Genomic DNA, 27,829 nt, shown 5'->3' with positions numbered 1-27,829 from the left:
ATATTAAAATAATATTTTTCCATCGGCCATTATTGCTGTTTACTTTCTGTAATTGCAACCACGCGATTGGTGATAATAATATTTATTAATTTCCGATTGGCTTATTTGTTGTCAACAAAAGACTTAAATAATAATAAAGACTTTAGTTATAACAGCGAGAATAATTATAAAATTACTGTGTATTTCAATTTGAATACACAGTAATTAATTTAAAGTAAGTAATTAATTTGAAAATATAAAAATTATTTCTCAAGAAAAGAAAAGAAATGCCATACTTTGCTAAAGATCATAACGAGTTTTTAAGGTGCTTTTGTATATGCTGTTTGAAAAAAGGCAATGATTAAAGATGCATTCAAACCAAATGTAGTAATTCATGCCCACAACAAGGAAAACGTTATGAAAATCTTATCAAGAGATTTTTTTGGGAAAACTTCTCTGTTGAAAACCCTGATCTGCCTAAAATGTTATGTTCAAATTTTAGAAAAAATCTAGTGAGTTTAGAAAAAGCAGATTCAAAAAGCTTTTTATTCACCGCTCGACCCAAGTACGAAGGTATGTTTTTCTAATAAAAAATAAGCCAATAAAAACTAGTTAATTTTTTCATTATTATTTTTCTTATAAACAATATTACGTTTGCATTTAAAAAAACTAATTTCTTGTTACTTTTAGGTCTTAATACTAGAGTTATTCGAGGTGGGAAATGTGAATGTTTTATTTGTGTTAATGGGCGTACAAATGGTACTAAAATGGCAACTCCTCCACCAATGGTTTCATGTGAAACTAATAAAGATGTAGATCACATTCAAAATAATGTGAATTTTTCTGCAACCAATGAAAACTTTGTTCTTTGCAAAAGTTGTTTTCAACTTATAGGAAAAGGTATTAAACATCCTTGCACAAAGTTAGCTAAGCAAAAGAATTTGGCGCATATTGTACAATCTACCTTACGAAAAAAAACTTCGTATTATAAATTTATAATACGAAGTTTTTTTTCTTTACAAACTAAAAATCTTGTGGAATATCCCAGCGGATTTCTCTAACGAACTTAAATTTTTTTTTTTTTTTAAACAAGTGTAAGAGAACACTTTCATTCTCAAATGTTTCTTAGAATACTTCTTTAAAGAGATTTCCAGGAAATTTTTTTCTCGCTATTTTTGCCGATTACCGAGCGACGTAATTAAGCGTTAATCCTATCTTTCACTTCAGTGCATTTTAAAATACATTCTAATATTAACTTTTAGGATGAAATTAATTATGAATTAAAAGTTATAAGCATTTCAATAAATTGTTAATTGATTTTTTTTTTTTTTTAGTAAAACATCATACATCTCATCTTAAGGTTTTAAGGAAAGGTCGGTCTTTAAACCAAAATTTAAATACGAAGTAAAACTTGAAATTTCAAGTTCGAATCTTGCATTCAGTCCAAGCTCAATAGCCTCATAAGAATAAAAAATTTAAGTTTTCAGATTATTTCGTCGTTTCATTATCAGATATTATGCATAGTAAATGACAGGCTTGATTGTTTTCCAGAAAATATATTGTAAAATACTTTAGATATTGTGGAATAGATTTAGATATTGTAAAAAATATATTGTAGAAAACACCTTAGAAACCTTTCTTCACCGAAGATGATTTAACTACGAAAGCTTTTTATACAACCCTACTACGCTTTTAAACATGATTTGACTTTATTGACTGCACTAATAATGGAAATAAACAATGATTTTTCAAGACACCTTTTTTTTTTTTTTAATTTTTTCACACTTGTGTAATTTGTTTGATACGATATTAAAAATATAACAAAAAAATGAAAATAGGTCCCTCTATTAAAAGCATAAAAGTTAACGCTCTAGTTCCGGAAAAAAGTTAAGGAGCTGTTGCAGTTAAAGCAACTCTTCCCTATTTTAAAATCTAATGAGTCAGACGAAAAAAAAGTTGCAACAGTTATGAATTTAGTAGTTTTGTAAGTAACGCATTGTTGTCATGAAAATGGTATGACTACCCACGCTCGAACCGTAATGTAGAATTCAAAACAAGTTAACTAATCATGAGGGGATTATTTTAAAAGAATATAAAATCGTGTCATTGTTAGGGTTAGGGTTTAGGGCTCTTCAAAGGGTTAGGTTTTAGGCTGAAGGCTAGGGTTAGGACCCTTCAAAAAAAAAAAGAATATCTAAGTGCAAAGCTGTTGTAGTGGATGAAGAGGTAAACGTGTTCGCGTGCTACACAACCTCAAATACCCAACAACAAGAATAACCAAGATTAATTGAAATTAATAGAAGTAACGAGAATAAACAAGATTAATAGAAATTAATAGAAATAACAAGAATAAACAAAATTGATAGATAATTACCCAATAACAAGAATAAGCAAGATTAACAGAAATATCCTAAACGGAATCGTAAACTAGTAGAATTCCAATATTCGACATTTTGATTATGATGCTAAATGAAATCTTCTCAAACGTTGCTAAGTATCATTACGGCACGTTACGAAGTATCATTACTACACGTTACGAAGTTAGTTTTTAAAAAAAAACGTGTGCTCATGCTGAACGAGATAAAAAAAAAACGTTGTAAATGTTTAGATTTATGTTAACGAGTTGTTTTATAATAAATAATACGTATCAAACCTTATTGTGTTATTTTATAAACTTAACTAAAGCCTGACTAAAAAACAACTAAAGAAAAGTTAAGTAGAACTGGAATTTTCACTCGTAAAAAACTTTTCCTTTTAGATTGCATAAGCTATAGCTTAGCATTTTATTACATAAAACTGTCAAATTTTAGATCGTGCAAGTATTAGAAGAACCTCTGATATACATGCAGCCGTAGAAAAAAATTAATTTGAAGATGACCAAATTATATTTATGAAGATGACCAGCAGGTATTTAGTTTGTATTATAAACAGTTTTTCCTTTATCCCAGACATTATGCAGAGATTATGTAGAGATCATGCAGAGATTATGTAGAGATCATGCAAAGATTATGGGGTAAAATCTTTATGACTAAACTATAACTATGGACTGTAACTATGGAAATCTTTATGACTAAATTGTAATAACATCTATGGACTCTGGTTTTACTTAAGAAAATATTACATTTAGTTAATCCAAACAAAAACATTTTTGGGGGAAAAAAGATTTAAAGCATCATATTCTTTTAATCTCAAGTATGCGATGCAGCGTTTGGTACCCGCGTGTTTCATAAGTTTTACACGTGTTTTTGATTTAAATTTGCTTCTAATTATCATAACAAAGGTTTAATTATTAATTTAGATATATATAAAAAAGCATGGCTTTACGACTTTAGATCGAAGAAAAAACCCAAATTTTTTTTATTTTGCCAAATATGAAAAATTTTCTAGAAAGTAATTGAAAAATCATTGTACCGTTCCGCCACCTCATGAAAAAACGATTCGAAATTTAGTTGACAAGTTTAAGAAGACTGGCAGTGTTCACGATCAAGAAAGATCCAGCCACTTTCATTTTATTGTTACAGATGAAGCCGTTCAAAACGTTAGAGCCGAAGAAACCGACGACTATTATTGAACTATTATTGAACAATTCAAGAAGTAGGTTTTCGATTATTTAGAACAGGGTCAGTACAAGAGCTTATTGAAGATGATTTTGAAAAAAGAATGGAGTTTTGTGAGACCATGTTGTCAAAGTTTGAAGAAAACTCCAACTTGCTAAACAAGATTATTTGGTCAGACGAGAATACGTTGAACGGTATTATAAACTGTCACAATTGTTGCTATTGGGCCTACTCAACTTAGCACAAACAAACAACTGTACCAAACTCACAGAAATGGAGTGGAATGGTGTGGTATGGAATAACTTCAATTGGTCTAATTGGTATACTTTTTCGACGTTTCGGTCACAGGTGATTCATATCTACAAATGCTTGAAGAGTTTTTATGGCCTCAAACTAAACAAAGTGGTATGTACTTTCAACAAGATGGGGCATTGATCGAAACAACAAGAAGCTGGCTTAATCGAAAGTTCCCTCAACAATAGATAGGCAGACGAGGTCTAATCGAGTAGGCTGCTCGTTCTCCCGACCTTTCTTCTCCGGACTTCTTCGTTTGGAGCTTCTCAAAGAATATTGTATACAAGTACAGACTCTCTTCAATTGCTGAACTTCATAAACTGATTAAACAAGAGAATATAGAGAGTCAGACGATAGAGAGACGACAGAGAGTCTGTCAGACGACAGACGTGTGTAGAAGAACCTGCGAAAACGTAATGGTTCTTTTGAAACGCTGTCAAGAGCAAGATGGTAAACAAGTTGAATATCCACATTTATTATCTTTTAATTTTGATAAATATACTGCTAAATAAAGTTACAAAGAAATTCTTTCTTCATTGTTTGCTTAAATATTTTAAATCAAAAGCACGTACACAATTTATGAAATACCCTGTATAAATTTCCATTTTCTGTTAAAACTTGTATTGTGAGAGAAAGTGCTTGAATTGTGAGGGAGAGTGTGACCTTGGAGTCAAAAAAATAAAATAAAGTTCATGATTTCAGATATGTTACAAATCCAAGGGTGCACTATCTTAATAAAGACCTGATACTCTTTTAGAAGAGTTATTCTACCAGAACTCCTACTTTTTTCTTAATGGGAGAGGTAACAATGTTGCTGGTACAATTTTTTCAGTGAGTTTCAATAAAAGTGAAAAATAGATCTGAAATTCATCTCACGTTTACTTGAAGTTCATTTTAAGTTCTTGAAACTTTTAGTGTGCTAAAAAGTTTTTAATGAAAATTTCTTTTTTAACACATCAATAAAATAACTTTGGATTTAAAATAATCAAAAATAAAGAAAAATGGATAACACTGGTCAAAAACTTTTCATCAAACATAATTTTATGTGGACTAGATAGAGTTTTTAACTCTGATTTCAAATCTGCTTTTAGTTTTTCTGTAGCACGTCTAATTTTTGTGATGAGATAAATGTATCGTAGTGTTTAGTGATTTTGTTACAATTTAAATAATATTGCTTCTCAATTCAGATTTTTTTTGCTGACTATAAATTTAATTATTAGTATGCCTAAGACGTAAAAATCATCCAGACACTTTCTGCTCTGTGTACGGATCATTTACAGCTTTTGGACAAAGACGTAAAATTACGAATGACGTAACGAAAATCTACAAATTGTATTTTTGATGTCCACTAAGCGATCAGGACAAATCATGGGGTTCGTAGATTATTTATAATTCGTGTTCTACTGGTTTACGTGATTGGCTTCATAAACGAAAGATTTCACTTCCATTTGCTGTATTCATGATATGGAGGGAACCCAAGAATCACCTTACTGATCGCTACTTTTGCATCATTAATACCACTGGCTTTTCGGTCAAAAATAAGCACAAAGTTGTGTATCCAAATTCGGATTCAGCTATCAGACCAGTTCCTCATGATGCGTCAGTGCTTATTCCAGTCCCTCCATTGGATGGATTTCAGTCTGTTGAAGATAAAACTGAATTTTATTTTTTTACTGGCAAAAGTGATTAGGATTCTACGGATTTGGACTACACCCCTGATTCTGATATAGGACCAGAAACCTTTGCCCAAGATGAGCTCAATGATTTGGTTAGAGACTTATCCTCGTCAAAAGAAAAAGCTGAGCTTTTAGCATCTAGACTTAAGCAAAAACACCTACTTGGAACAGGCTCAAAGGTGTGCAATTATCAAAACGTAATCTTAACTTAAGTTTTTTTGTTGTTGATGGCCCAGTGTGTTATTGCAATGGCATCAATGGACTTTTTGGAGCTTTTTCACAATCCTACATAGCTTCCGAATGGTACTGTCAACACGTCCGCAAACCGCCAGATATCAAGAAGCGAGTCAAGCGAAATTCAAGGGTCTCCATGCGAAAAATCGCCCGTAAAACCGGAATGAAACATGAATCGGTGCGACAAATGGAAAAAAGGGAGCTTAACCTCATGCCTTACAAGCTCCAAAAAGTTCAATTGCTCATCGATGAAAACAAACGTGTGCGGCTCCAGAGATGTCGCCAATTCAAGCGTCGGGCCGCTGTTCAGCGATGGGAGCGCATCCTGTTCACGGACGAGAAGCTATTCACCTTCGAGCAGGTGCACAACCACCAAAACGATAGGAGCTGATCCGCTGAGGCTCTGGCACGTCGGCCATTGTCGAACACCACCAAAATCCGCAGTCCGCCATGATCTGGGGCGGAATCTGCGCCAGCGGTAAGACCCCCCTCGTTTTCGTGGATCAAGGAGTCAAAATCGAGACTGTGGTACTTCCGTGGGCCCAACCGCACTTCGGTGATGTGAATTGGATTTTCCAACAAGACTCTGCCCCTGCTCACAAGGCGAAAACAACTCAATACTGGTGTCGGACCCATTTTCCGGACTTCATCGCGTGTTCGGAATGGCCGCCTTACTCGCCGGATCTCAACCCGATGGATTACAGCGTGTGGTCAATTTTGGAGGGCAGGGCCTGTGCTACACGCCACATAAGTTTGGAGTCGCTGAAGCAATCACTGCGCCGGGAATGGGATCGATTATCGCCAGAAGACCTGCGGCCCATCGGTGAAAATTTCAAGACGCGTTTGGGCTTATGTATCGCTGCGGGAGGAGGCCACTTCGAAACCGGTCCATGTTGTTGTTATTCATAATTGTTTTACCTAATTTTTGTTGGTTTAACAAAAAATGATTAAAAATGTTTGTCTCCGTTTTTTCTGGTCACCCTGTACTTAAAATGAATTGGATTCTTGTTCTGCTTTAGAATAATTTTGGTTATCTTCTGATTTACCGATGTTTTATCGATTTTATCTTGTTTATCAAAGATATCTCATCCAAAACACCAACCGCAACTGTAACAATCCATGTCCGTTTGAACGGAATACCCACTCAGCGGATCTAGTAATTTATTCAGACAATCTTTACACCTGTATTTTAACAATATCAAATTTAGTATTTAAAGCGTGTTCCACATTGTCACTTGTAAAAATAAACAGAAAATCCATGAGTGATGTAATTCAATATTTTGTACATAAATACATAAAGGAAGGATAATAGTTTCGTATGAAATCATAAAACATTTTTTCTACCAATAAACACTGGGCAGTCTCCTTTTTCTTTTGCTTTTTTTTGACCGCTTGTAAATAAAAAACTGAGTTACTTACAAATTGTATTAAAAAAAAAAAAAAAAAAAAAAAAAAAACAGAGACAAGAATGTTAATCGAGTAGAAAATATAAATTATACATGTAATTACAAATTATTCAAAAATATATTTATATGCTAAATAATTTTAGGAATCTGTCCAAATAATTGTTAGACTATCGAGTCAGCGTATTCTAGTAGAGTAATTGTAGTAAGTTCAAAGGGTTTCACAAAGCTCAAAGATTTTTTTTTGAGCTGAGAAATCTAAAATTTAATCTTTTAGATAAGTTAGTCCTCCTCCCCCCCCCCCCCCCCCTATAATCACTAAGTTAGTCAGCGAGTTCGACGCACGCTAGCCTTAAACTGAGTCAACGAGTCAAAGGTTTTTTAAAATTTAAACACCACTGATTGTTGAGAAAGTGGTGTGATCGGATAAAGCTATCACTTTGCAGGCCACTCACACCACCCATGAAAAACTCGCGTAAAAACAAAAGGTTCCTTTCTCTTCCCAGTTAAGTGTAATTTTCGTTGCGGACCTAACTTTTGCTCTTTGATATGTTGCATATAAACCTAAAAAGTCGAGAGCAAAAAAAAAAAAAATAATAGTAAAATAAAATACTCGCTTTTTTTTAAAAATCCAAAATACACCTTGTAATTTCTGGACAATATTTCAAGTATTACTAGTTTCGTTCAGCAAAATTAAACAAAATTCCGTAGCCGAAAGTAACTCTAGCAAAAATTTACTTACCTGGCCGGCTTTCATCGACAACTTTTTCTCAATGTCGCTGGCAGTTTCGCCAATCCAAACAAAAAGCTAAAACGAGTCATAGCATATAAATTCAACTCAATACAAATGCAAGGTTTAATCGCTGGCAAAGAATGATTCTCAAATAGATTACCTCGCTTCCTGTATCGAGTAACATGACATCATCATCTGCAAGATCATCCTGAAAATATAGCATTTGCTTTTTACTCTGTAATAGATATTTGCAGGTAGCTTAGCTGAGGATAATTTTAATGTAAACAGTTTTTTTAAGCGCATTTTTAGGTTTGAAATTGTTTTTTATAAATATGTTAAACAATGCGAATATCAAAATCATTCAAGAAAAAAAGCCACAATAGATCTCTGATCAAAAAAAAAAAAAAAAAAAAAAAAAAAACCTGACAAAAGTCCGAACACTTTTCTGACACAGTAAAAAATCCTTTTTCATTTGAACATCTGAATAAGCGAGCATGTGTTGCGTATTCTGCCGACTAAATGATAAATAATAATTTACCATCAGAGATTTTTCGATTGTTCGATAAAATTACTTTTATTACGAAATTTTACTTTTATGAATTTTTTGATGAATTTACTTTAAGGTTTTTTAACGAATATAAAAAAAAAAATTTTTCACCTGAGAAACATCTTTCTTTCCGCCAATTCCTACCCAAAAGAAGTTTTCGGGTTCTTCCCCTTCTAGAAGAACTTGCATAGAAAATCCTTCTTTGGCAAGCTCTCCTGCAATCTCCTCTGCATGAGTGGATTGATCTTCTGAGCAGCTCTTACCGATCCAAGCATATACGATTCCACCGGATGAATCGAAAGGCACCTTTTTATAAATGAAAGTCATTTAAGTTAACAGAAAAAAGCATAGGTTGACCTGATAGAAGATATGTTTTATTGGCAAGCAAAGTGTTTTTTAACCTTTTATTGGCAAGCAAAGTGTTTTTTAACCTTTTATTGGCAAGCAAAGTGTTTTTTAACTTTTTATTGGCAAGCAAAGTGTTTTTTACCTTAAGCACAAAACAAAAGTTTGAGTTCAACATCTGGGCGTCGCATTCCACTTGCATCGCTCGTCTTGTTAGTTTGCCCATAGTTGACCGAATCTCAAACAATCTAGGAGTTGTACTTCGTTCAGTTTGTTTTCGACGACCTGGTGATATAGAAAAAAAAATTTTTAACGAAAAACTAAACAAAGTACTGAGTTGTTTAATGTGGGTGAATTTTTGAGAAAACCTATTGTTTGTTGCCTTTTATCTTAACACAAACCTTTTTTAAAGTTTAAACATTCGCGAAAAAAATTGCTTCGTTTATTTGATTAGTAGCTATTAGAGACAGACTTCTAAATGTATTTTTTTAATGATTCTAGCAATTCTAAACCTTTTTTAAAAATAGGTTCGCATGATAAATAAGAGATTTACTCATTTATCATATCTACATTTAAACTTTAGAGTATTTTTGCAATTTTTGTAGAGAAAGATAATCCTATGATTCAACACAAAGATTTAGATTTTTGTGTAGATAAAATTTTAAATAAAAAAATTTAGCTAAATTTTTCGTTTTTTCTGTTCTTGCCATAGCTTATGTAGCCAAAAATCATTTAAAACTTTTATTTTTTAAGTTGAAACCAAACAAAAAAATTTATGGTATATTTTTTAAAAAGCTTCACAAAAAACCTTTTTCAACGATGAATTTCCCTTTAAAATGAGACAAGAACTTTAGCGCCTCCTGCTGCTGCCGAGTTCTCACCACTTCCAATTTATCCCCAAACAGCGCTTCAAACTTCTTTTGAAGACTGAAAGTGAACGTTAACCAGCCCATCTTTCCTGCATCACGACCTTCCCAGAAATACACCACGCATTGAAAATCATCCTAAATATAATATAAAAATAATACTTTATAAATATAACATTAAGCTAACCTTGTTATGATCTGATCATCAACTTAACACTATATTTATTAAAACATGGATAATAAAAGTAAAATTCTTCCGGAGTTAATGTCTAATGGAGATAATAATTGTTGAAAAAGTCTACTTTACCTCTTTTTCTTCATCTTCGTCTTGTTCGTCATCATTTTCTTCATCATCTTCATTATCCTCTGGAGGCACCCAATAGCGACACAAAAACACATAGCAGTCAGCACTGTAAAAGTATCCTAATTCTTCCTCTGGAAGTCGAACAAATTTTCGTCCCTCTAAGACAAAACATTCCATCTGATCTAAATCTTCATTCCATTCGTCAGCTAACTGATCCTGGAAATATTAGAACAGGATACAAATGTGGGTAAAAACTTTGTCAACCAAAGAAAATCACAGAAAAAAAAAAGAAAATCTTTTAATCAACAAAATCAATGTAATATTTTTACAAAAAAATGTTTCAAAAAAGATTTTTTTTTTGGTGCTATTCAATGAAAAGGTATTTAATGTAAAAAAAAAAGTTAAAAGTTATCAAACGTTAGTGCAGCTATAACATCTAAGCATCTAACTGTGAAATTACTTGAGTTTAGTTAAAATTTAACATATTTTTACTAATGGTCATTTTGAAAGATCAATCAATCCATGCTGTGCTTCAAATGCAGCAAATGAGATAACGTATTTTAGAATCCTGACAAACTATTGCAAGAGAAATAGCAACAATATGCAAGCCTTAACACAACAGTCAGATATCATACATAAGCTTTTAACAAAAGTTTAAAATGCCAGAGGTAAAGTTTGGCAGAAAAATTTCTCTATTCTTGAATAATTTGTACAATTTTTTTTGCAAGAAGTTATTTTTTATACAGAGGGAAAAAATTTTTCAACTTTTCTCCCTTTCTCTATATTTTACAATTTATTTAGATTTTTTTTAAAGGATTGGACACAAAAGAGATATTTGACATAAATATAATTTTTTTGAATAAAATCACCTTTTAAATTTCAATCCTTTTTGTTTTCATTTTTTAAATGCTTTTACAAAAATATGATTATTGTAATAATAATAATAATAATAATAATAATAATAATAATAATAATAATAATAATAATAATAATAATAATAATAATAATAATAATAATAATAACAATAATAATAATAATAATAATAATAATAATAATAATAATAATAATAATAATAATAATAATAATAATAATAATAATAATAATAATAATAATAATAATAATAATAACAACAATAATAATAATAATAACAACAATAATAATAATAATAATAATAATAATAATAATAATAATAATAATAATAATAATAATAATAATAATAATAATAATAATAATGATGGAGCATTCCATTTTCAAACATGGCTTACACATTTTTAAATGTCATAATGATAATGAAGACAATTCTTACACATTCTTGATCAGACATAGGTAATTGTCGAGCAGTAAACAATGCAGCAAGATCAACTTTTTGAACTTTTGGTGCTGGAAGGTTAGGAATTATATTAGGTTCCTGTTCTTTTGCAGTCATTTCCTAAAAAGAATAGTGCTATAAATCTATATAATCCCAGAGTTGATAAACTATTAGCTATAAATCACTAAAAATTTAAGTTTAAATTTAAATTTTGATTTTAAAAAAACTTCCTCAAACAAAGAAAATTACAGCTCTTGATGCGGAAACTGATTTTGCTGTCTTTGTAAAATCAACAGCTAAAACATCATCCCAACCATGAAATTTACTCTTGAAGATGGAATTTTCTACTCTTAAAAAAAAAAATAATAAGTTTTGTTTTATACATTCAACATATTTAACATTTTAAATTTTCACTTAATGGTTAAATTTTATTTTCTGACAGACAAACATTCTTAGTAACTACACAATAGGTTTAGAATAATAAAGAAAAATACCCTTCTATGTTTCGAGTAACTAAAGAATATTCAGGTCTAGGAAGGAATTCTGATAGCTCTTGAGCCAGTTTTGCAGCAGCTGCTCTTACTAATCGAGCTGATCGCCTTCCTATCCTAAAAAAATACACACACACAAAACCTGTAATTTCTTATGATCTCAAAGTCAAAAAAGACTTAGAAAAAATGCTACGAGATTTGATAGCTTGGCTATAAAAGACTTTAAATAATTAGCATTATCATACTAATACTGAAGTACATTTGATTGCAGCATATGCAACATCATATACTATATGAATGTTTATAATGAAAATATACCAAATGAACACGTCTGACCAACAATCTAGTATATAAACACTTTTTGTATCCAGTATATCTTGTTTCAATTTCTTCCTGGGGATTTCCACTGTAACAAATCCAAAAAAGTTAAATGCAAAAACTTTATCATTAAACAATATCAAATTTAAACATACAAAACCAAATATAAATATAAATATAAATATAAATATAGTAAACCATAAAAAAAATCTTACCTTGTGGAAGTTCTAAGTATCCCATACCGAGACCAACTTTATATAATATTGGAAGTTTAGGGGTAAAGTACTTGTACTCATATTTTTCCTACAACAGTTAATTTTAGTATTGTAAATTTTTTTTTAACTTTTAAAAGTTAAATCAAAATCTATGTGAGTTCTTTATCACAGAATAGCTACATACTCTAAGCCGCCCTTTTGGTGGACCACCTATGAGATTCCAGAACTCCATAAACTCATCAATCTCATCCTTTTAAGAAATGAACAAGTTATAAAAAAAAAATCAAACTGAAGAGATGAATACAGCATAAATAATTTACACACCTCAAACACTTGAGTAATTTCAGCCTTGTTTTTTCGCTCATTCTTGTTAATCTTGTCAGCAAACAACCTGAGAAAAAAAAAAAGAAAGAAAAAATGTTTGATTTGGAAAATCTGAAGAAAACTTAATGATAACAAACTGTAATGGCAAAAAAACTCAATGCAAAGATTTAAAAATTACCTTCCTTTTGTTCTGTACATAAGTTTTGCCTATAACATAAAAAGGACTTTATCATATTGTCTTTTTTTAGCAGTATACAAAATAACCAAAACAACTAACAGAAATATATTTCACAAACAATGTTTTTTAAGTACATAAAAATGTCAACAATGTAAAAACACTGGATACAACCTTAGAACCAGCCCATAAGTAAATCTTCAATCCAGCATCACACACAAAGACATAATTAGGATCAAGTGACTCCCAACTCAATGCCACAGGTTCAACTGAGATACCTTGACTTCCATATAAGCGATACAACCGTGTAGTGTACACAGCATCTTCAACACTATAAAAACCACTGTTGTTTCCACCTTCAATGTATGAGACACACGAATCAAACAAACCTAGAAACTCCTCAGATTCATCAGACTGTTCTTCTCTCATTGTCCTACCTTCTGCACCAAGTAGATTGCGCAAATTAACTGCATGGATGGCAGCACATGCCTTTTTATCCAACTGAGAAACAAAAGTTTTAGCATATTATAACTAAAATTATAACTTACAAAATAAACTACATATTCTAAACCCCATTTGTAGTATATTTAGCTAAAGTAAGATCATTTCAAAAAAAACCTTGGTTGCAAGTGTCACAATAATCTGAGGCTATTTCATGATGACAAAAATAGTATCAATTTTTTGAACAAGATCTTTGATTTACTTTGAAACAGGCAATACTTTTTCAACTGTATAACATAAGTAAATTTCTAATTATAATTTTTTGGAAACAAAGGATTGTCTGTCCGAAATAACTGGATGGGTTTCTCTCTTTGAAAAATGAAAAAAAATTGCATACATCTTAATGTAAAAGTTAATAAAGCAGATTTAGTTTGTAAAAGCAAACAAACAAAAAAAACAAACTGTGCAATGTTGACCAATCCAATAATAAATCTTATGGTTTAGCATCCCAGCATCAGTGTACTCTGACTAAAAAAGCAATGGTTTTCAATGGTTTCAAAGACATACAAGTAAACAAGACAAGCATACAAAATCAACTAGAATATAGTATAAGACACAGACATTGTTATAACATGATAAAATATAAAAACCTTTAAGACAATGTAGCAGTCACCATCGTAAAATTTTCCAAAAAAAGCTACAAGCACAAACCAAACAAAAGTTATGGATAAAACTTTTTTGCTGTAAAAGTAACTCTTTAAAAAGAAAAATAGAAAAAATAAATATAAACATTTAACAACCTTCCTCTAATGGTGTAGGTAAGAAGTTCTCAATTACCCAAATTAGCAAACCTAAAAGCATATGAAACCAAAAAATAAAATAGAAAAAAAAAAAAAAAAAAATTATAAACAAAAATAAAATCTTAAAATAGAAAAAAAAAAAAAAAAAAACTGGAAAAGTTATAGTGGAATGTACCCGACTCCATCCCAACATCATCTTGGAAGATATCTGCGTAGTTTAAGTTTGGCTTTGAAAGATTTTGATCCCAACGCTTTCCCCCCCTTAAGAAATTTAAATGTGTTGTTTGAAGCTTTCAAAATAGTTAAAAGTTAAAATGAATTTGATAAAATCATTTTTACTTACTTAAGCCGATGAGAGTCTGGTGAGGTGTCATTTCCAACTTCATCCTAAAATTGTTTTTTTTTTATTTTTCAAAATCCAACAAAGAGTAGAGAAAGATGGAATTAAACAATATTTAAATAACTCATTCCTATAGTTCATCTAAAGAAAAACATTTTTACCTTGCGAATTTTTTTATGCTTTTTTTCCTCCACACTCTCAACCATTCCCTGAATAAAAATCATTTTAACATAGCAGAAAGCTACATAAATATCTGCTAACATATGCTGTGCTGCTGTATTATGTGAATTAATAACTTTCCATTTATAATATATTCCCAAAGGGTAAGAAATTAGTAATAAAACAAGAAAAGGCAACAACAGTTAAAAACAACAAGTGCAGAAATTATGACATGACTTACTTTTAACTTTTTATCAGTTTCTGATGCAGATTGGTATCTTCTTCCTCTCAGCCTCATCTGAAATATTTACAAAAAAAAATTTTAATTTGTTTCAACCATCTGATAGATGACAACCGACCACCGTAGCAAAAAAAAAAAACAACATATAGAAAAAAAGTAAAATACATTTTTCAAAAAGTAAGATTTAAAAACAAAATGCTTTTACCTTTCTTGCGATAGGGTCTTTATCTAAAAAAATTGAAAGATTTTTTTAAAAAAAAAGTATTTTATTATTACGAAAGAATATTTATGCATTCAAAAGCATTAGAAACAAACTGTATGAATGGCTATAAAAAATGTGCCTTATCTACTCACTTTGTGCATTAGCTGGGGATTGACCTGCAGCAAGACGTAATTGAGCTTGATAGGAGAAGTCTATATTATAAAATTCTGCATCTACTTCACTGTTGGAAACAGGTTTTGGAGGCATAACTAATTTTGGATTGTTCCTGGTATCTAATATCTAAAAAATGTTAATGGTTTTACTCAGTCTTTAGTTAGCATAGCAGACTGAAATATAACAAACTTATTAACATAACTAATAGAGTGATGCAAAAAAATGAGCTTCTGATTTTTTTTGTGGGGCACCCTCCCATAACATTCTAATATATAAAAAAATAATTCCCTAAAAATTTCAATACTTTTAGAACATTTTCTTTCAAGTTATGAATAATTTACTAGATTTTATTTATAGAACAGACACTCAGTCAGGAATACATAGCTTGTACAAATTACAGAGTTTCTACTGAAAAACCTATTACTAGGACACAGACTGTGGTAAAGCTTATAGGTTAAGTCTTGTCTAAATTGAATGCAACCACTGCCCTTAAAAAATAAAAAGGTGGAGAGTCTGTTCAGGGAATGAGAAAAACTATGCAAGAACAAAGAAAATAAAGTGAAGTGGTCAGTGGGATTGCAACAGAAGGAAATTGAATGGTAAGAAAGCCTGGCAAATTTATTCAATACAGCTCATGCTGGTGCAATGAAACTCATGATTATGAAGAGAACAAAGAGTTCCTCCAGTTACAGTGAAGCAAGGATGTCCAGGAAAAATAGGCTCACTTGAGGTCGCAATAATGGCAGAATAGAGGTATAAATGCTGAAGAGGCAGGAAGACCTGGAAAGACATAGGGTTCCGAAAGACAAATAAATTGGTTCATGAAGAACATGTTATTCTCGGGTCCAAATCATCAGAAAATGAGGAAGAGGCAACCAGCGATGAATTTAGAATAGAACCTTCAACTTCCTTTCAAACACAGAAGCCAGCCAAGAAAAGCAAATTTAACTTATTTAATGAAAAATTAGCCAAGCATCTTGATATTACCAAAGTGAGTGACTGGAGCTGCAGTAATTGCAATGCCTGTACTTCAGTGTTTGGGCCATGATTTGATGCAGTATAACATCAGCTATTCCATCCGTCAACAGAGAATGAAAAAAATTGTCGAATAAGACAACACTTATTCAATAATGTTGATGGGCAGTAAAGTATTAGCAACAAACTCTATGCATAAGAACATTCAATTCAATTTATCATTTCATTGTTATTGAATAACAAACAAGAAAATCACTGTAATACATGTGTAGATACTTTGACCATCTCTAATTGAAAAAAAAATTTTTTTTTTTATTATATCACTTAAAATTGATATTGTTAAGAACTTCACATGTCAGCAACCTCTAAACTTTCTTTAAATAAACTGAAATTTTTACAGAATTTTTTTATTATTCATTGGAACACTTTGGGGGACTGATATCAATATAAGCATAAGTTAACATCCTGATATACAAGTAATGTAATAGGGTCCATGAAAAATGATAATCTAATCCATAACAAGTTAAGACAATTATCATAACCCATAAGAAGAACGATAAAAATTGTCACCAATAAAGTACCTCTAAATTTGTCAAGAAATGTATTCCTTCAGGAAGTGTAATCAAACAGTTTGAATGCAAAACCAGCTTTTTTAATTTCAAACACCTAAATGAAAAATGATTATTTTTCTAAACTAAAAGCAGAACAAAAGAAATTAAAACTTTTGCCAATCATAATTGCGCATAATATATAAATAAAAAATACACAAGAAAACAATGCTACAAATAATTATATGGAAAAAGCAGCAGGTTAAAATAACCACACACCTGCAAAGGCCTTCTGGAATACATTCTAACTGATTCCATGCTGCCATGAACACTTCCTAATAACATGTTTATAGAGAAAGTGACTTAAGTAGCAAAATATTTAACATTAAGTTAAAAATAGTTGTCAGCAAAACATATCAACATTTGAATATTTTTTTTACCAAGTTTAATAGTTTGCCGATGCTTAATGGTATCCCCTCAAATGTCAATTTATTATCTAAAAAAATGAAAACACTCTTTTTTAACTGCACCATTTCATCACATAAATATTTAAACATTAAAAGGTTGATTGTCACTTTGCTTAGTTTTTTAGTGTCACCTGCTTGCTTAGAAACATGTTGTTATTTATAAAATGTACACTTTAGGAGCTATTGATGATTTGTTATTTATAATTGCGTTTCAGATAATAATGGCTGTTTTTTTTTTTTTAAAAAGATCTCTAAAAGAAATTCATGCTTGTTTGATAATTGTTAAATTCATTTTTATTGCTTTGTTCTTCAGCCTTTTAACAAAACTACTATTTAGAAAACAAGTTAATATGGCACTGTTTTTATAAAGTTTATTAAAAACTTTATAAAAACAGTGCCATAAAGCTTGTTTTCTAGTGAGTTTAAAACCTCATTATAAATGATGAGGTTTTGAACTCACAAAAAAACCTATTTCAAATTTTTATAATATTTTTTGGTTTTATATTATAAAAAATACAACAAAATTAACAGTATACTATTGGTGTATAGCCGCTTTAAACTTGTTAACTTGCAAATGGTCATCTAAAAAATAGAAGAAAAAGAAAAAAATTTTGGATTTTTAAGTAAAGCTCTTAACCAATCAAAACAAAAACATTCAAATTATTTTTAGTTAAAAGTTACTGGTAGGCCAGCAAGTAGATTTCTTCCAACGTTCAAAGTTTCCAGTTTTGTCCATGAATCTATAAAAAAAAAAGAAAAAAAAAAAAAGAAAAATATACTTTATTATTCTTATACAAAAGCAAAATAGATAAATTTTCCCAAAAAACTTCTTTTTTGACTTTTTTTTAAAGAGATTTCACTTTTGTTTACAGTTACATACAAAAAGCACATAAGCCACATATGCACCTCACCTGCATATGTACATAACACATCACCCACATATGCACCTCACCCACATATGTGCATAACACATCACCCACAGTTTACCTCAAAGAAATTACTCAGACGCTAAAACAAAACATACCCACTAAAGAAGATAACTCCGTAATCTGATTGTGGCTTAAATCCAGCCTTTTTAAGTTGTTCATTCGATAGATAGACTCTGGAACTCTTGGTAAGTCATTGTGAGAGATGTCTAAATCTGTTAATGTTTCAATATTATCCAATTTATTTGGCATGTTGGAAAGTGTACGCTGGAGAAAAAAGTTAGAAAAATATCCAAAAATGCAAAATACAAAAACACACACCAGGAAAAAAAGTTTTTTGTCTTAAATTTATCTTAAATGTTGGAAAACCGTTATTAAACTGATACTTAACCTAGTATGATTATAGTAAACTTGAACAGAATTAAAAAAAAACAACAGGGTGCTATCACACCAAAATACAGATTAAGTAGTTTTTTATAAAGAAAAATATGTCTCTGTTATTTGCCCTTGTTTTACTGTCAAATCAACTTACTTGAGTATTTCTGAGATGAAGAGTATGAAGCTGTGTTAAAGAGGGTAGCTGTCTAGAAAATGAAAAATGATGCATTCATATACAGAATTTCTACTATTTTATATCTCTTTACCAGAACAAAATTTAAAAAAACTTTAATAGATAATAAAATTCCTAATGAAATAAAAAAAAAAATTTAAATTAGTTTTCTTTTTATCTAAAATTAAATTAAACAGTTTCAAACACCTCTAAAGCAAAAAAAAAAACAAAAAATATATAAAGCTAATATTTTCTACTATATTTTACATAGTATAAAATATTAGCTGAATATAATACCATCTTTGATCTATAAAGCACTCATCAATATGCCAAGGCATTGATCCCACAATATTTTTTACAGTTTATTCAGGACTTCTAATGGGTTGGAAGTAGATACCTTTAACGCCTCCTTATTCTATAGACAGTCCTTTAACATTTATTTACCTAACCATAATTAAGCCTCATTAAAATTTTAATCAAGAGTAATGGCAGGCCAACAATGCAAACAGCATAACTTTCAGGAAACATTCTAAGCAGGTAGATTTATCATTTTTCATTATCAACTTTATTGCTCATCATTACTAAATATTGTTTGCTGTCTTAAACTATTCAAACCTTTAAATTTGAATTAAGTGTGCAATTTGGAGGTGTAAAAGCCTCCGCCTCTGCGCAATGTTCTTTTTAACTTTTTTTTTCTGGACTGACACAAAACAAGTCAATGACTATTAATGACTGTTCAGGTGTCTTTAAACCACAAAATGAAGAGATGAACATGATATCAGCAAAATCGAAGATATTTGTCACACCAAAAATCTTTATTAGTAAAACATTATGATTTGAGAACAGTTAGTGAAAGCTGAAATATCAAAACTGTTCCTACTGTCTCTTGACTTGGTGGCATTACTATATATGATGCAGATAATGGAGTTCTGAAATAGATTTTTGTCAGACAGTCTCCTAAAAATCCTTTGACTGCTGCAATTAAACCAATAATATTACTTTCAATTATTTACCTTAATTGTGCATGCATGAGTGGATTGTTATTTAAGATCTAAACAAAAACAATAAAAAGTTTTAAAAAATCATATTATTACACAATGCATGGCATAATTTGCAACAAAACTTTTCTGAAATAATTTGCAACAAATTCTACCTATTGAGAAAATTCTACGTTTAGTTTTAACAACTATTTAAACAATAAGATAAGTTTTACCAGTGTCTGAAGATTTGTCAATCTCCGCAACTGTGGTGGTACAGTCTCTATAAGGAAAATATTCTATTTAACCTCTCATATATTATTATAACATACCATACTTACTAATGAAATAAATACAAGACAAAAGATTACTCATAAATTTTAAAAGCCAACTACTAACCTAACAAATTGCTGCTAATATCAAGGAAAATCAAATCAGTCAAATTCATGAACAGCTAGTAAACAAAATTATCACAAAAACTTAATTCCCTTTGTGTTTATTTAGCAAAACTAAATGCAAATAAAAGAATTTATACTTATCATATAAAGTAATTAAATGATATAAGTATAAATCAAAGTTAACACAAAAGTACCTGGTTTGGAATGGATGTAACTCTAAAAAATAAGTACATCAATTTACAAGATAATAAAATAATCACCTCCCAAAATTAATACAACACTGATCTAAAATTAATTTAATATTGACAATTATTGAGGCTGTTTGTATAGTTCTAAAAACATGAAGATTGTTTCTTGAGTTTTCTGTTATGATTTTATAAGTTGACATTACCATATTAAAGGTTGAACAAAGACTTAACTATGGAAGTTACAACTATAAACAAGTGTAGCATTTGAAAAAAAAAAGAAGAATTGTTTGGTGAACACTTTAATATGATCACTGTATTTTCTCAATAGTGAAGCAGAAAATTCCAAAATGTATTTATATTCGTAATGGATACTTTAGACTTTTGTAGTTATTTTCTGTCAGATTTTTTGTTTAACTAACTAGTGCTTGACAAAATAAAGAAATATAACTAAATTACATGGTAAAAAACTTAACTATATGCAAAGAATTATAACATAATTGCATGCTATGAAACTAATACGAATCAGACTAAGACTTTTTTTTTTTTACTTGCTTTCACATTTATAATGCTAGCTTTGCATTTGACACATTTACTATCAATAAAATGATCTGAACCAAAAGTCGAAATTAGGTTAAAAACTTCTTGATATTATTTTCTTAAAAATTTCTTGAATAATATTTTTAAATGTACTGCCAATAACATGCTGAAATGGCCAAAAAACGTTAGGAATAACTTTTTCGGGTGGCTTTTATAGTATTTTCAGAATTTCTGCAAAAATATTTTTTAATTCAAAATTACATTTTTAAACCAAACATTTATCAAATATTTGCTTCATAAACTGAAATAATTTCAACAGACAGATTTATTTCAATTCAATATTAATTAAAATTTGTAAATCTATAAAAACGAAAAACTATTTTGAAAAAAAAACACATTAATCTTTACTTGTTGTTACTCAAGTTTAGAACAAGCAACTCGCTGGCATTTTCCAACTCTTCTGGAATCTAAAAAAAAAAAAGCCATATTTAGCTATGATTAAAATTTTATTTTACCAACTTAAGAAAAAATTACGAAAAAAAAATTGGTAACATTTTTTAACTTTAAAGATAATTATGATAATTATGTCATTCTCACCTCAATTATCTGGTTGTAACTTAGGTCCTATAGAAAAGAAAAAAAAAACTTAACTATTATTTGTTCTTAAATATCTCCATGGTAATGTTCAGTAGGTAAAAAAATAAATTTTTCTTAAAAATATGACATAAAATGGCATATTTATTTTTTATGTTAGTCTTGGACAGTTTGCTGAGATACTTTGGTGGCAGTTAACACTCTTTGATGAGGCAGTTAACATTCTTTTTTTTCTCTTTGCTTATATGAAAGTATGCTTATTCTTATATGAAAGTACCCTTATTCTTAAGTTACAGAGTAAAAGTTGGGGTAGTTAAGTTTCAAACAATTCTTTATTATATTTTACTTGTTAAATGCACTTTCTGTGATATCACTTTCTATGATATTTTCACTTGTTAAATGCACTTTCTTTTTTAGTAAGTGCATTTTGAAAATGCTAAACTAGAGAGCCAAGCATTTTTATAATGGAAATAACAGGACTTTGTTTATCTTTCTTATAGTCTTTTTTTTGTGTGTGTGATCAGTATTTTCAAATTAATAAACTAGAGAGCCAAGCATTTTTATAATGGAAATAACAGGACTTTGTTTATCTTTCTTATAGTCTTTATTTTGTGTGTGTGTGTGTGTGATCAGTATTTTCAAATTAATAATCATAAAAATGAATTTTTTTATTTCATAAGAAATCTTCAAAAATTTCATAAGGAAGTTAAGGAGATAATTTTTTTTTTTTTGTTGAAGGGATGCAAGCAAAGGTTTATCTTTCATAAGAAATCTTCAAAAATTTCATAAGGAAGTTAAGGAGATAATTTTTTTTTTTTTTTGTTGAAGGGATGCAAGCAAAGGTTTATCTTTCATAAGAAATCTTCAAAAATTTCGTAAGGAAGTTAAGGAGATAATTTTTTTTTTTTTGTTGAAGGGATGCAAGCAAAGGTTTATCTTTCAAACCGACAGCTTTATCTTCACTGTGCCAAGTAAATCGGAAAAGCCATATACACTCTTAAAATATGCATACTGTATATACAGTTTCAACCAACTGCTCCAGAGGAACAAGGAATGCAGGAAGTCTGCATATCCATAACCTGTGTTTACAGTTTTGTCATTCCATATAAGAAAGACATTTCAGAGAAATATTTAACTTCATGCATAAATGTATAAAAAAAAAATATTGGGATTTCGTGAATTGTGTTAATGAAGATATGGGAGATATGAGAGTAACTCAAAGTTTGATACCCATTTTTTTTTTTGGATCTGTGATACAAAAAAAATACTCTTTTACTGTGCAGCTTAACTTTTCTTTTGATTGTTGAAACTTTTAAATTTGTTGTATGGTTTTTCAGCTTTTAAAGAACTTTGTTAGTGATAAATTATATCTACTAACATTGATCAAAACATGGACAGAAAGCAAATGAAGTGGTTTTACATTTTGCAGAAAAAATTGGCTTATCAGAAATACCACTTCCAATAAAATTTTTGTTTACTCTCTGATGATTTGGTCCTGGGCTTTGTCTACCCTGAAGAAATCTCAATGGGCTATGAAGAATTGTTGTCAAAGTAAATGGAGAAGAAATTAAAAAAAAATTACTTTGTACTTAGATTAGAAGAATGCTAATCTGAGCAAATAAGTGATAAATAAAGTTTGCCAAATTTTGTACATTATGCCATGCTCAAATACTCATATATTCAGAGAATTCCTTTAGAGCCTGCTGCTTCCACACCTACCTAAACTCTATTAATATATGCAATGTCTTATTCTCAAAATTTAACTTTAACTGATAGAGTTTTTAGTATGTAAAGTCCTAGTGTATACAGAGTTTTTATAATACAGTCCTGGTATAAAGTTTTTTAATGTTACCACAATATCAAGTTCACAATCTTATTAAACCAACCACCTGTTTAATCAAAATCAAAAAAATTAACTTAATGGATGGCAAACTACTAATACATAATACTATAAATAAACAGTTTAAGAGTTTTGCAACTCAACCAAACGCGCAAAAAAGTAACTGGCTATCTTCTTAATTCAAAAACTGCTACATGGTGAAATTCCTAAAACACTGTCAAGTGTCTTAGTGATTGCAACCAAATGCAGCAATTTTTTCATCTATTAATTGTTTCAGCTGTTTATGGTTTTTGAAAAAAGCACGTATAGGTTTAACCAAGGCACATTTTAATTTTTGTGGCTGTCACAACCACATGTTTTATTTTGTACAATGAGACAACTATAGGTACATATGAAAAAAAGATTGCATTAATCACTTATTCCTTGTTTATTTCTCCTTAAAGTCAAAATGTCATGACTGCTATGGAATGACCGTTCTTTTAAATTTGGCCGAAATTATTTACAAATTAATCAAATGTTGTAAGCTTCATAAACTATAAAATGTAAATTTTTTTCAAATCATTTATTGGAATTTAAATAATATACACATCACATAGACTACCAAGGATAAGTTATTTAGGATAAAAACTCTCCGACTCATGCCTAAATACAAGTTTGTTCATATTTCTATGCTCAGGACTAGATTACCTTAAAATCCATCAATACTAAATACACAATAACAATAATAATAAAGTTTTTTTTTTAAAGTTTATGGAAAAAACATTAAATAGATAAAACTATTTAAACGCCGTAAATTTAAATTAATCATTCAATAACAATTTGCTTAAATATGAATAAAATTGTTAAAAAAAAAACACTATTTTTTAAGGTACAAAAACATCATTTTTTTTCGCTTTTGAATTTGAAACATTTAATCTTTGCGCAGCTGAAAATTTTCAGATGTCTATGTAAAAAAAAGTTTAATAAAAGTACAACCAATGCTTCTGCACCTAAAATTACAACAACTATGCTGTAAGAAAAGCTTTTTTTATCACATTCTAAATTTGCATCAATGCACCGACATGAAGTCAAGTCAAGTGTTTTGTTTAGCATGAAACATTCTGAGAATAATTCCTGTTTGCAAGTACATTGGCAACTTTCACTATTCCATACTCTTTCCTTACTGCAATCTTGTTGCACCATGGGACAAACGCAATCGCAATCTAAAGGGCTCCATACCTTTGGTTTATAACAATGTGGGTTCTGTTTTGAGTTGTTGCAATTACACCTACAGGAATTACCATTACATGGTGAGTAACTGGTAAGACCTGCTATTGAAATGCATTGAACTGAACATGTTGTATCATTTTGAATTTCTATTGAAATGGGTTTCAAGGAAAATTTATCTATCACAGTTATATTTATAAAATTAAGCTGAGTTGGCATACATGCTTGAAGTAACGGATTAAAATCACCATAATCAGCTCCATGACATCGATGAATATTTACAACATATGGATAATATCTACTATATTCTTTATCAATATGAACATAATACAAGTATGCTGAGCAATCCACATTTCTTAAGTACTCTGCAGCAAAATTTAATGAAGCAGTCAATAAAACTATTAAAATCAATTGAGAATAATGGAAAGTAGTCATACTATTTATAAAATCCAAAATCAAAAATATGAAAACAATATAAAAATATCAGCAAAAAATGCTTTTGCTTCATTTTAAAACAAAATTTAAACTTGAAATTTCCTGCAAAATCAGACTCATGTTTATATTACATCCGGGTTATTATTTTATTTTTGTATTCACTGTTTACATCATTAAACTTGTTTCATTCTCAACAAAAAGTTATTTTTTAACAAAATAAAAATTTGAATCATTGTAAAAAATCTGAACAGCAATTGGAATACAACTTTGTAATCAAAGACGGTAATGATAATATTAGTTCCAAAGCCACAAAATTTGGTTAGTAAACAACAACCAAACAATTTTTATAAAGGAAATTTTAAATGCATTATTTACAAAGAGCATATATTTTCACAAATCAAGTAAATGAAAGTCCATTTTTAACAAGAATTTCCTGTAAAAAAAAAAAAAAAAAAAAATTAATTTTTTTTTTTTTTTTTACAGCTAATTACAAAGCATTTGTATTGTAGATATATAAAACAATATAAGCAAATTAAATTAATACAACACTAACATTATACAATTTTAAAAGATACAAAGAAAAAGGTTGTAAAAATCATTTTGGTTTTCTTAAGCTACAAAACATGTAATAATATTGTTATAATCTTTGGTATTGTAATTTTTTCAAATCCTACTTATGCAATATAAATTTAAGTAAGAAAAGGGAGAAAAAAAACTTAGTTAAGGCCACTCTTTGATAGTTATTTTCAACTTTGTAAATTTGAAATAGGACATTCAGAGGTATAATATCTAAATAAAAATTTTCTCAACAAGATTTTTGCTTTTTTACATCTAGCCCCACAAAAAGTATTACTGAATTTGATACTATATTTGATACTATGATTACCTATTTGAATGAACCTAAAGCTACTTTATGTATATCACATTTAAAGCTGGTTTTATATGTATAATACAGTAAAATGGTTGTACAATTATTGATTTAAATGTCAGAGTTCTTAGCACTTTTATGTAAACAATAAACAAGTTAGTCAGTAAAACAATAAATAGCTTGGCAGTGTGATTTACAAGGAACAATTTTCTTAAACAAAATAATTGCCCATTCACAACAACGAAAAAAAATGGTGCAGAGTAATTAAAGCTAATTCTATTTAAAGAGTAAACTTTAATATTAATACTTGTTCTAATTATTAAAAAATTTTTTTCAATATTTTAAAATAAATTTTTCATTTATTTTAAAATTGCATTTTTTACATTTTAAAATCATTTTTCTAAAATTTAAAAAAATATAAATCACATGCAGTACTTTTAACAAAATTTTTTTTTTTCAACTTATAAAAATAAAATTTTTAAATATGAAATTTAAACAATTACCATTGTGAGCAAATCTTCAAGAGCAAAAACTTCATTGGGAATGCTGGCATTTTTCAGATGATTATGACGAGCATTAATTACCTACATACATTAATTTATTGTAGATGAAGTGAAGAAACCAAAAGCACAACTTAATTTTTTAAATATATTTTTATTGTTTTAATTGCTTTGGGTATAAGAGATAAAAAAAATAAAAATTAGAAATTAATTGAAAACTATCATAAAGAATAGGAATGCTTTAGAATCGAAGTAGATTCTTTAGCAACAAACTAGATTCAAGTAAAATTTAGTAAATCAGAATGAAGAAATGCGAAACTTTACCTTCAGATTAGGTAGATTGGCAACATCTATCTGTAAGCTGTTTAAATTATTTTTCACTAAAGAAAGATGCTCCTATAACAAGATAAGAATAATTTTTATTTAAAAGTTAGTTTTGCCAACAACATAACAAACAAACTTCAGAAAAAGCTGATGATCTAAAATTTAAATAAATTATAAAACTGATAGAATAATATCTACTTCTAAATTATTAAGTAGATATAAAATATTTGTAATAAATATATAGCAAATCAATCTTGTAAATTTATTTGTCTAAATATTTGTAATATACAACAAAGTCATACTTACCAATTTAGTTAATTGACAAATTTCTTCAGGAACTTTTGATAAATTTGATTTGTCTAAGCGTAGCCATCGAAGATTGGTCATTGAGATTAATCGAGATGGGAAAGAACTCTAGTTAGGAATAAATAAAGGATTCTTACAAAGACTTTTTTTTTGTAGTTCAGCAGTATTTACTGAATCTTTATAGCTGTAAAACTGTAAAGATTTTGGCTTAACTATAAAATTGGTAAAATAAATATATACAAATGTATTTGTGTGTGTGTGTGTGTGTGTGTGTGTGTGTGTGTGTGTGTGTGTGTGTGTGTGTGTGTATGTGTGTGTGTATCAGTTAGTTGGTAACACAGTCAATAAATAAACTTACATTAAAGTCATTTTTAGATAAATCAATTCCTCGTACAAAAGGAAGGACACCAAGGACATCGGCAGACATTTTGATTTAAATTATACTTTTAAATTTAATATATAAAGATATCTATTTTTTTTTATGTATTTTCATTACTTTGCTAAACTAAAGAAAAAAAAAAGAATAAAGATTCATAACATTTTGTGATTTTCAAATTCTCATTTCTTTGAACTGTTGTTGTCTCGATAACCTTTGGCAATAGGAGGAGTTCATAAAAATTTTGAAGAGTCAAGTTAATTATTATTCAAGAGACGAGAAATCGTCATGACAAGCTCGGTTTCCATTTAGGTAATTTTATCTCACTATATTCTCATCAGTTAGTTGGTAACACAGTTAAAAAAGGAAGTAAATACCGCTGGCCGACTTTGAGACAAATTTAATATCGGCTGCAAGACACTCAGCAAGATTGGGTTTTAAATTACCTGACTTGAATTATGTATTTGTATACTATCCGGTTAAATGACATTAATATTATGCTTAAAACCAAAATGCAGGAGTTGAAGTTTACAAAAACGGTGCACTTTGTTCTTGTTATTTTTAGGTGGAATTTCAACATTAGCAGCGTCGCTAAAGGAATTGGAGAAATTCTGCCTTACGTTTTTCTAATTAGATTTATGAAGTAACGCGAGAGCGCTGTTTAGCTTTTCCTGTTTTTCCCTTAGT

At 29.4% G+C, this 27,829-nt stretch overlaps 3 protein-coding genes across 3 annotated transcripts; 1 reads left to right on the top strand and 2 right to left on the bottom strand.

The window, feature by feature from the left end:
* Positions 1–31: 31 nt before the first annotated feature.
* Positions 32–7,343, top strand: LOC145185967 (uncharacterized). The gene is made up of 4 exons (XM_090073205.1): positions 32–552; positions 670–932; positions 5,521–5,685; positions 7,290–7,343. The coding sequence occupies exons 1-4, from the start codon at positions 462–464 to the stop codon at positions 7,341–7,343; spliced, it is 573 nt and encodes a 190-aa protein (XP_089929331.1). The 5' UTR covers positions 32–461.
* LOC145192733 (protein flightless-1 homolog) lies at positions 7,208–27,292 on the bottom strand. Its single transcript, XM_090072956.1, has 43 exons — positions 27,125–27,292; positions 26,767–26,874; positions 26,461–26,532; positions 26,140–26,220; positions 21,291–21,317; positions 21,102–21,160; positions 20,163–20,184; positions 19,970–20,024; positions 19,807–19,853; positions 19,607–19,644; positions 18,576–18,627; positions 18,142–18,310; positions 17,799–17,857; positions 17,654–17,699; positions 17,091–17,146; positions 16,930–16,985; positions 16,684–16,768; positions 15,106–15,253; positions 14,957–14,979; positions 14,752–14,808; positions 14,513–14,560; positions 14,355–14,398; positions 14,187–14,272; positions 14,012–14,062; positions 13,862–13,908; positions 13,674–13,739; positions 12,945–13,271; positions 12,774–12,802; positions 12,596–12,662; positions 12,456–12,521; positions 12,272–12,359; positions 12,057–12,144; positions 11,742–11,855; positions 11,497–11,596; positions 11,245–11,367; positions 9,942–10,154; positions 9,577–9,772; positions 8,914–9,053; positions 8,535–8,729; positions 8,299–8,391; positions 8,037–8,084; positions 7,886–7,951; positions 7,208–7,707 (listed from the first exon to the last, which is right to left on the bottom strand). Exons 1-43 carry the CDS (start codon positions 27,191–27,193, stop codon positions 7,579–7,581), a joined length of 3,753 nt encoding a protein of 1,250 aa, XP_089929082.1. The 5' UTR covers positions 27,194–27,292; the 3' UTR covers positions 7,208–7,578.
* LOC149878068 (uncharacterized) lies at positions 22,100–25,275 on the bottom strand. The gene has a single exon (XM_090072957.1). It carries the CDS (start codon positions 24,766–24,768, stop codon positions 24,007–24,009), a length of 762 nt encoding a protein of 253 aa, XP_089929083.1. The 5' UTR covers positions 24,769–25,275; the 3' UTR covers positions 22,100–24,006.
* Positions 27,293–27,829: the final 537 nt, after the last annotated feature.

This window comes from Hydra viridissima, unplaced genomic scaffold (assembly GCF_058129835.1).
Source record: "Hydra viridissima isolate aposymbiotic clone 2 unplaced genomic scaffold, HvirCarnegie_v1 scaffold_15, whole genome shotgun sequence".
Lineage (NCBI taxonomy): Eukaryota > Metazoa > Cnidaria > Hydrozoa > Anthoathecata > Hydridae > Hydra > Hydra viridissima.
Note: the sequence above shows the minus strand (reverse complement) of the source record. Positions and strands in the feature narration are given on the sequence as shown.

Bases quoted from the DNA above. Each gene is read 5' to 3' on its own strand.
- LOC149878068 (XM_090072957.1), bottom strand. From the start codon at position 24,768: ATGACTACTTTCCATTATTCTCAATTGATTTTAATAGTTTTATTGACT.
- LOC145185967 (XM_090073205.1), top strand. From the start codon at position 462: ATGTTATGTTCAAATTTTAGAAAAAATCTAGTGAGTTTAGAAAAAGCA. The intron at 553-669 runs GTATGTTTTTCT...TGTTACTTTTAG, and splicing joins CGCTCGACCCAAGTACGAAG to GTCTTAATACTAGAGTTATT. The intron at 5,686-7,289 runs GTGTGCAATTAT...AAATAATTTTAG, and splicing joins TACTTGGAACAGGCTCAAAG to GAATCTGTCCAAATAATTGT.
- LOC145192733 (XM_090072956.1), bottom strand. From the start codon at position 27,193: ATGTCTGCCGATGTCCTTGGTGTCCTTCCTTTTGTACGAGGAATTGAT. The intron at 14,399-14,512 runs GTAAAAATGTTT...AAACAATTTTAG, and splicing joins AGCATAAAAAAATTCGCAAG to GATGAAGTTGGAAATGACAC. The intron at 10,155-11,244 runs GTAAGAATTGTC...TAATATTTCCAG, and splicing joins CTATGTCTGATCAAGAATGT to GATCAGTTAGCTGACGAATG.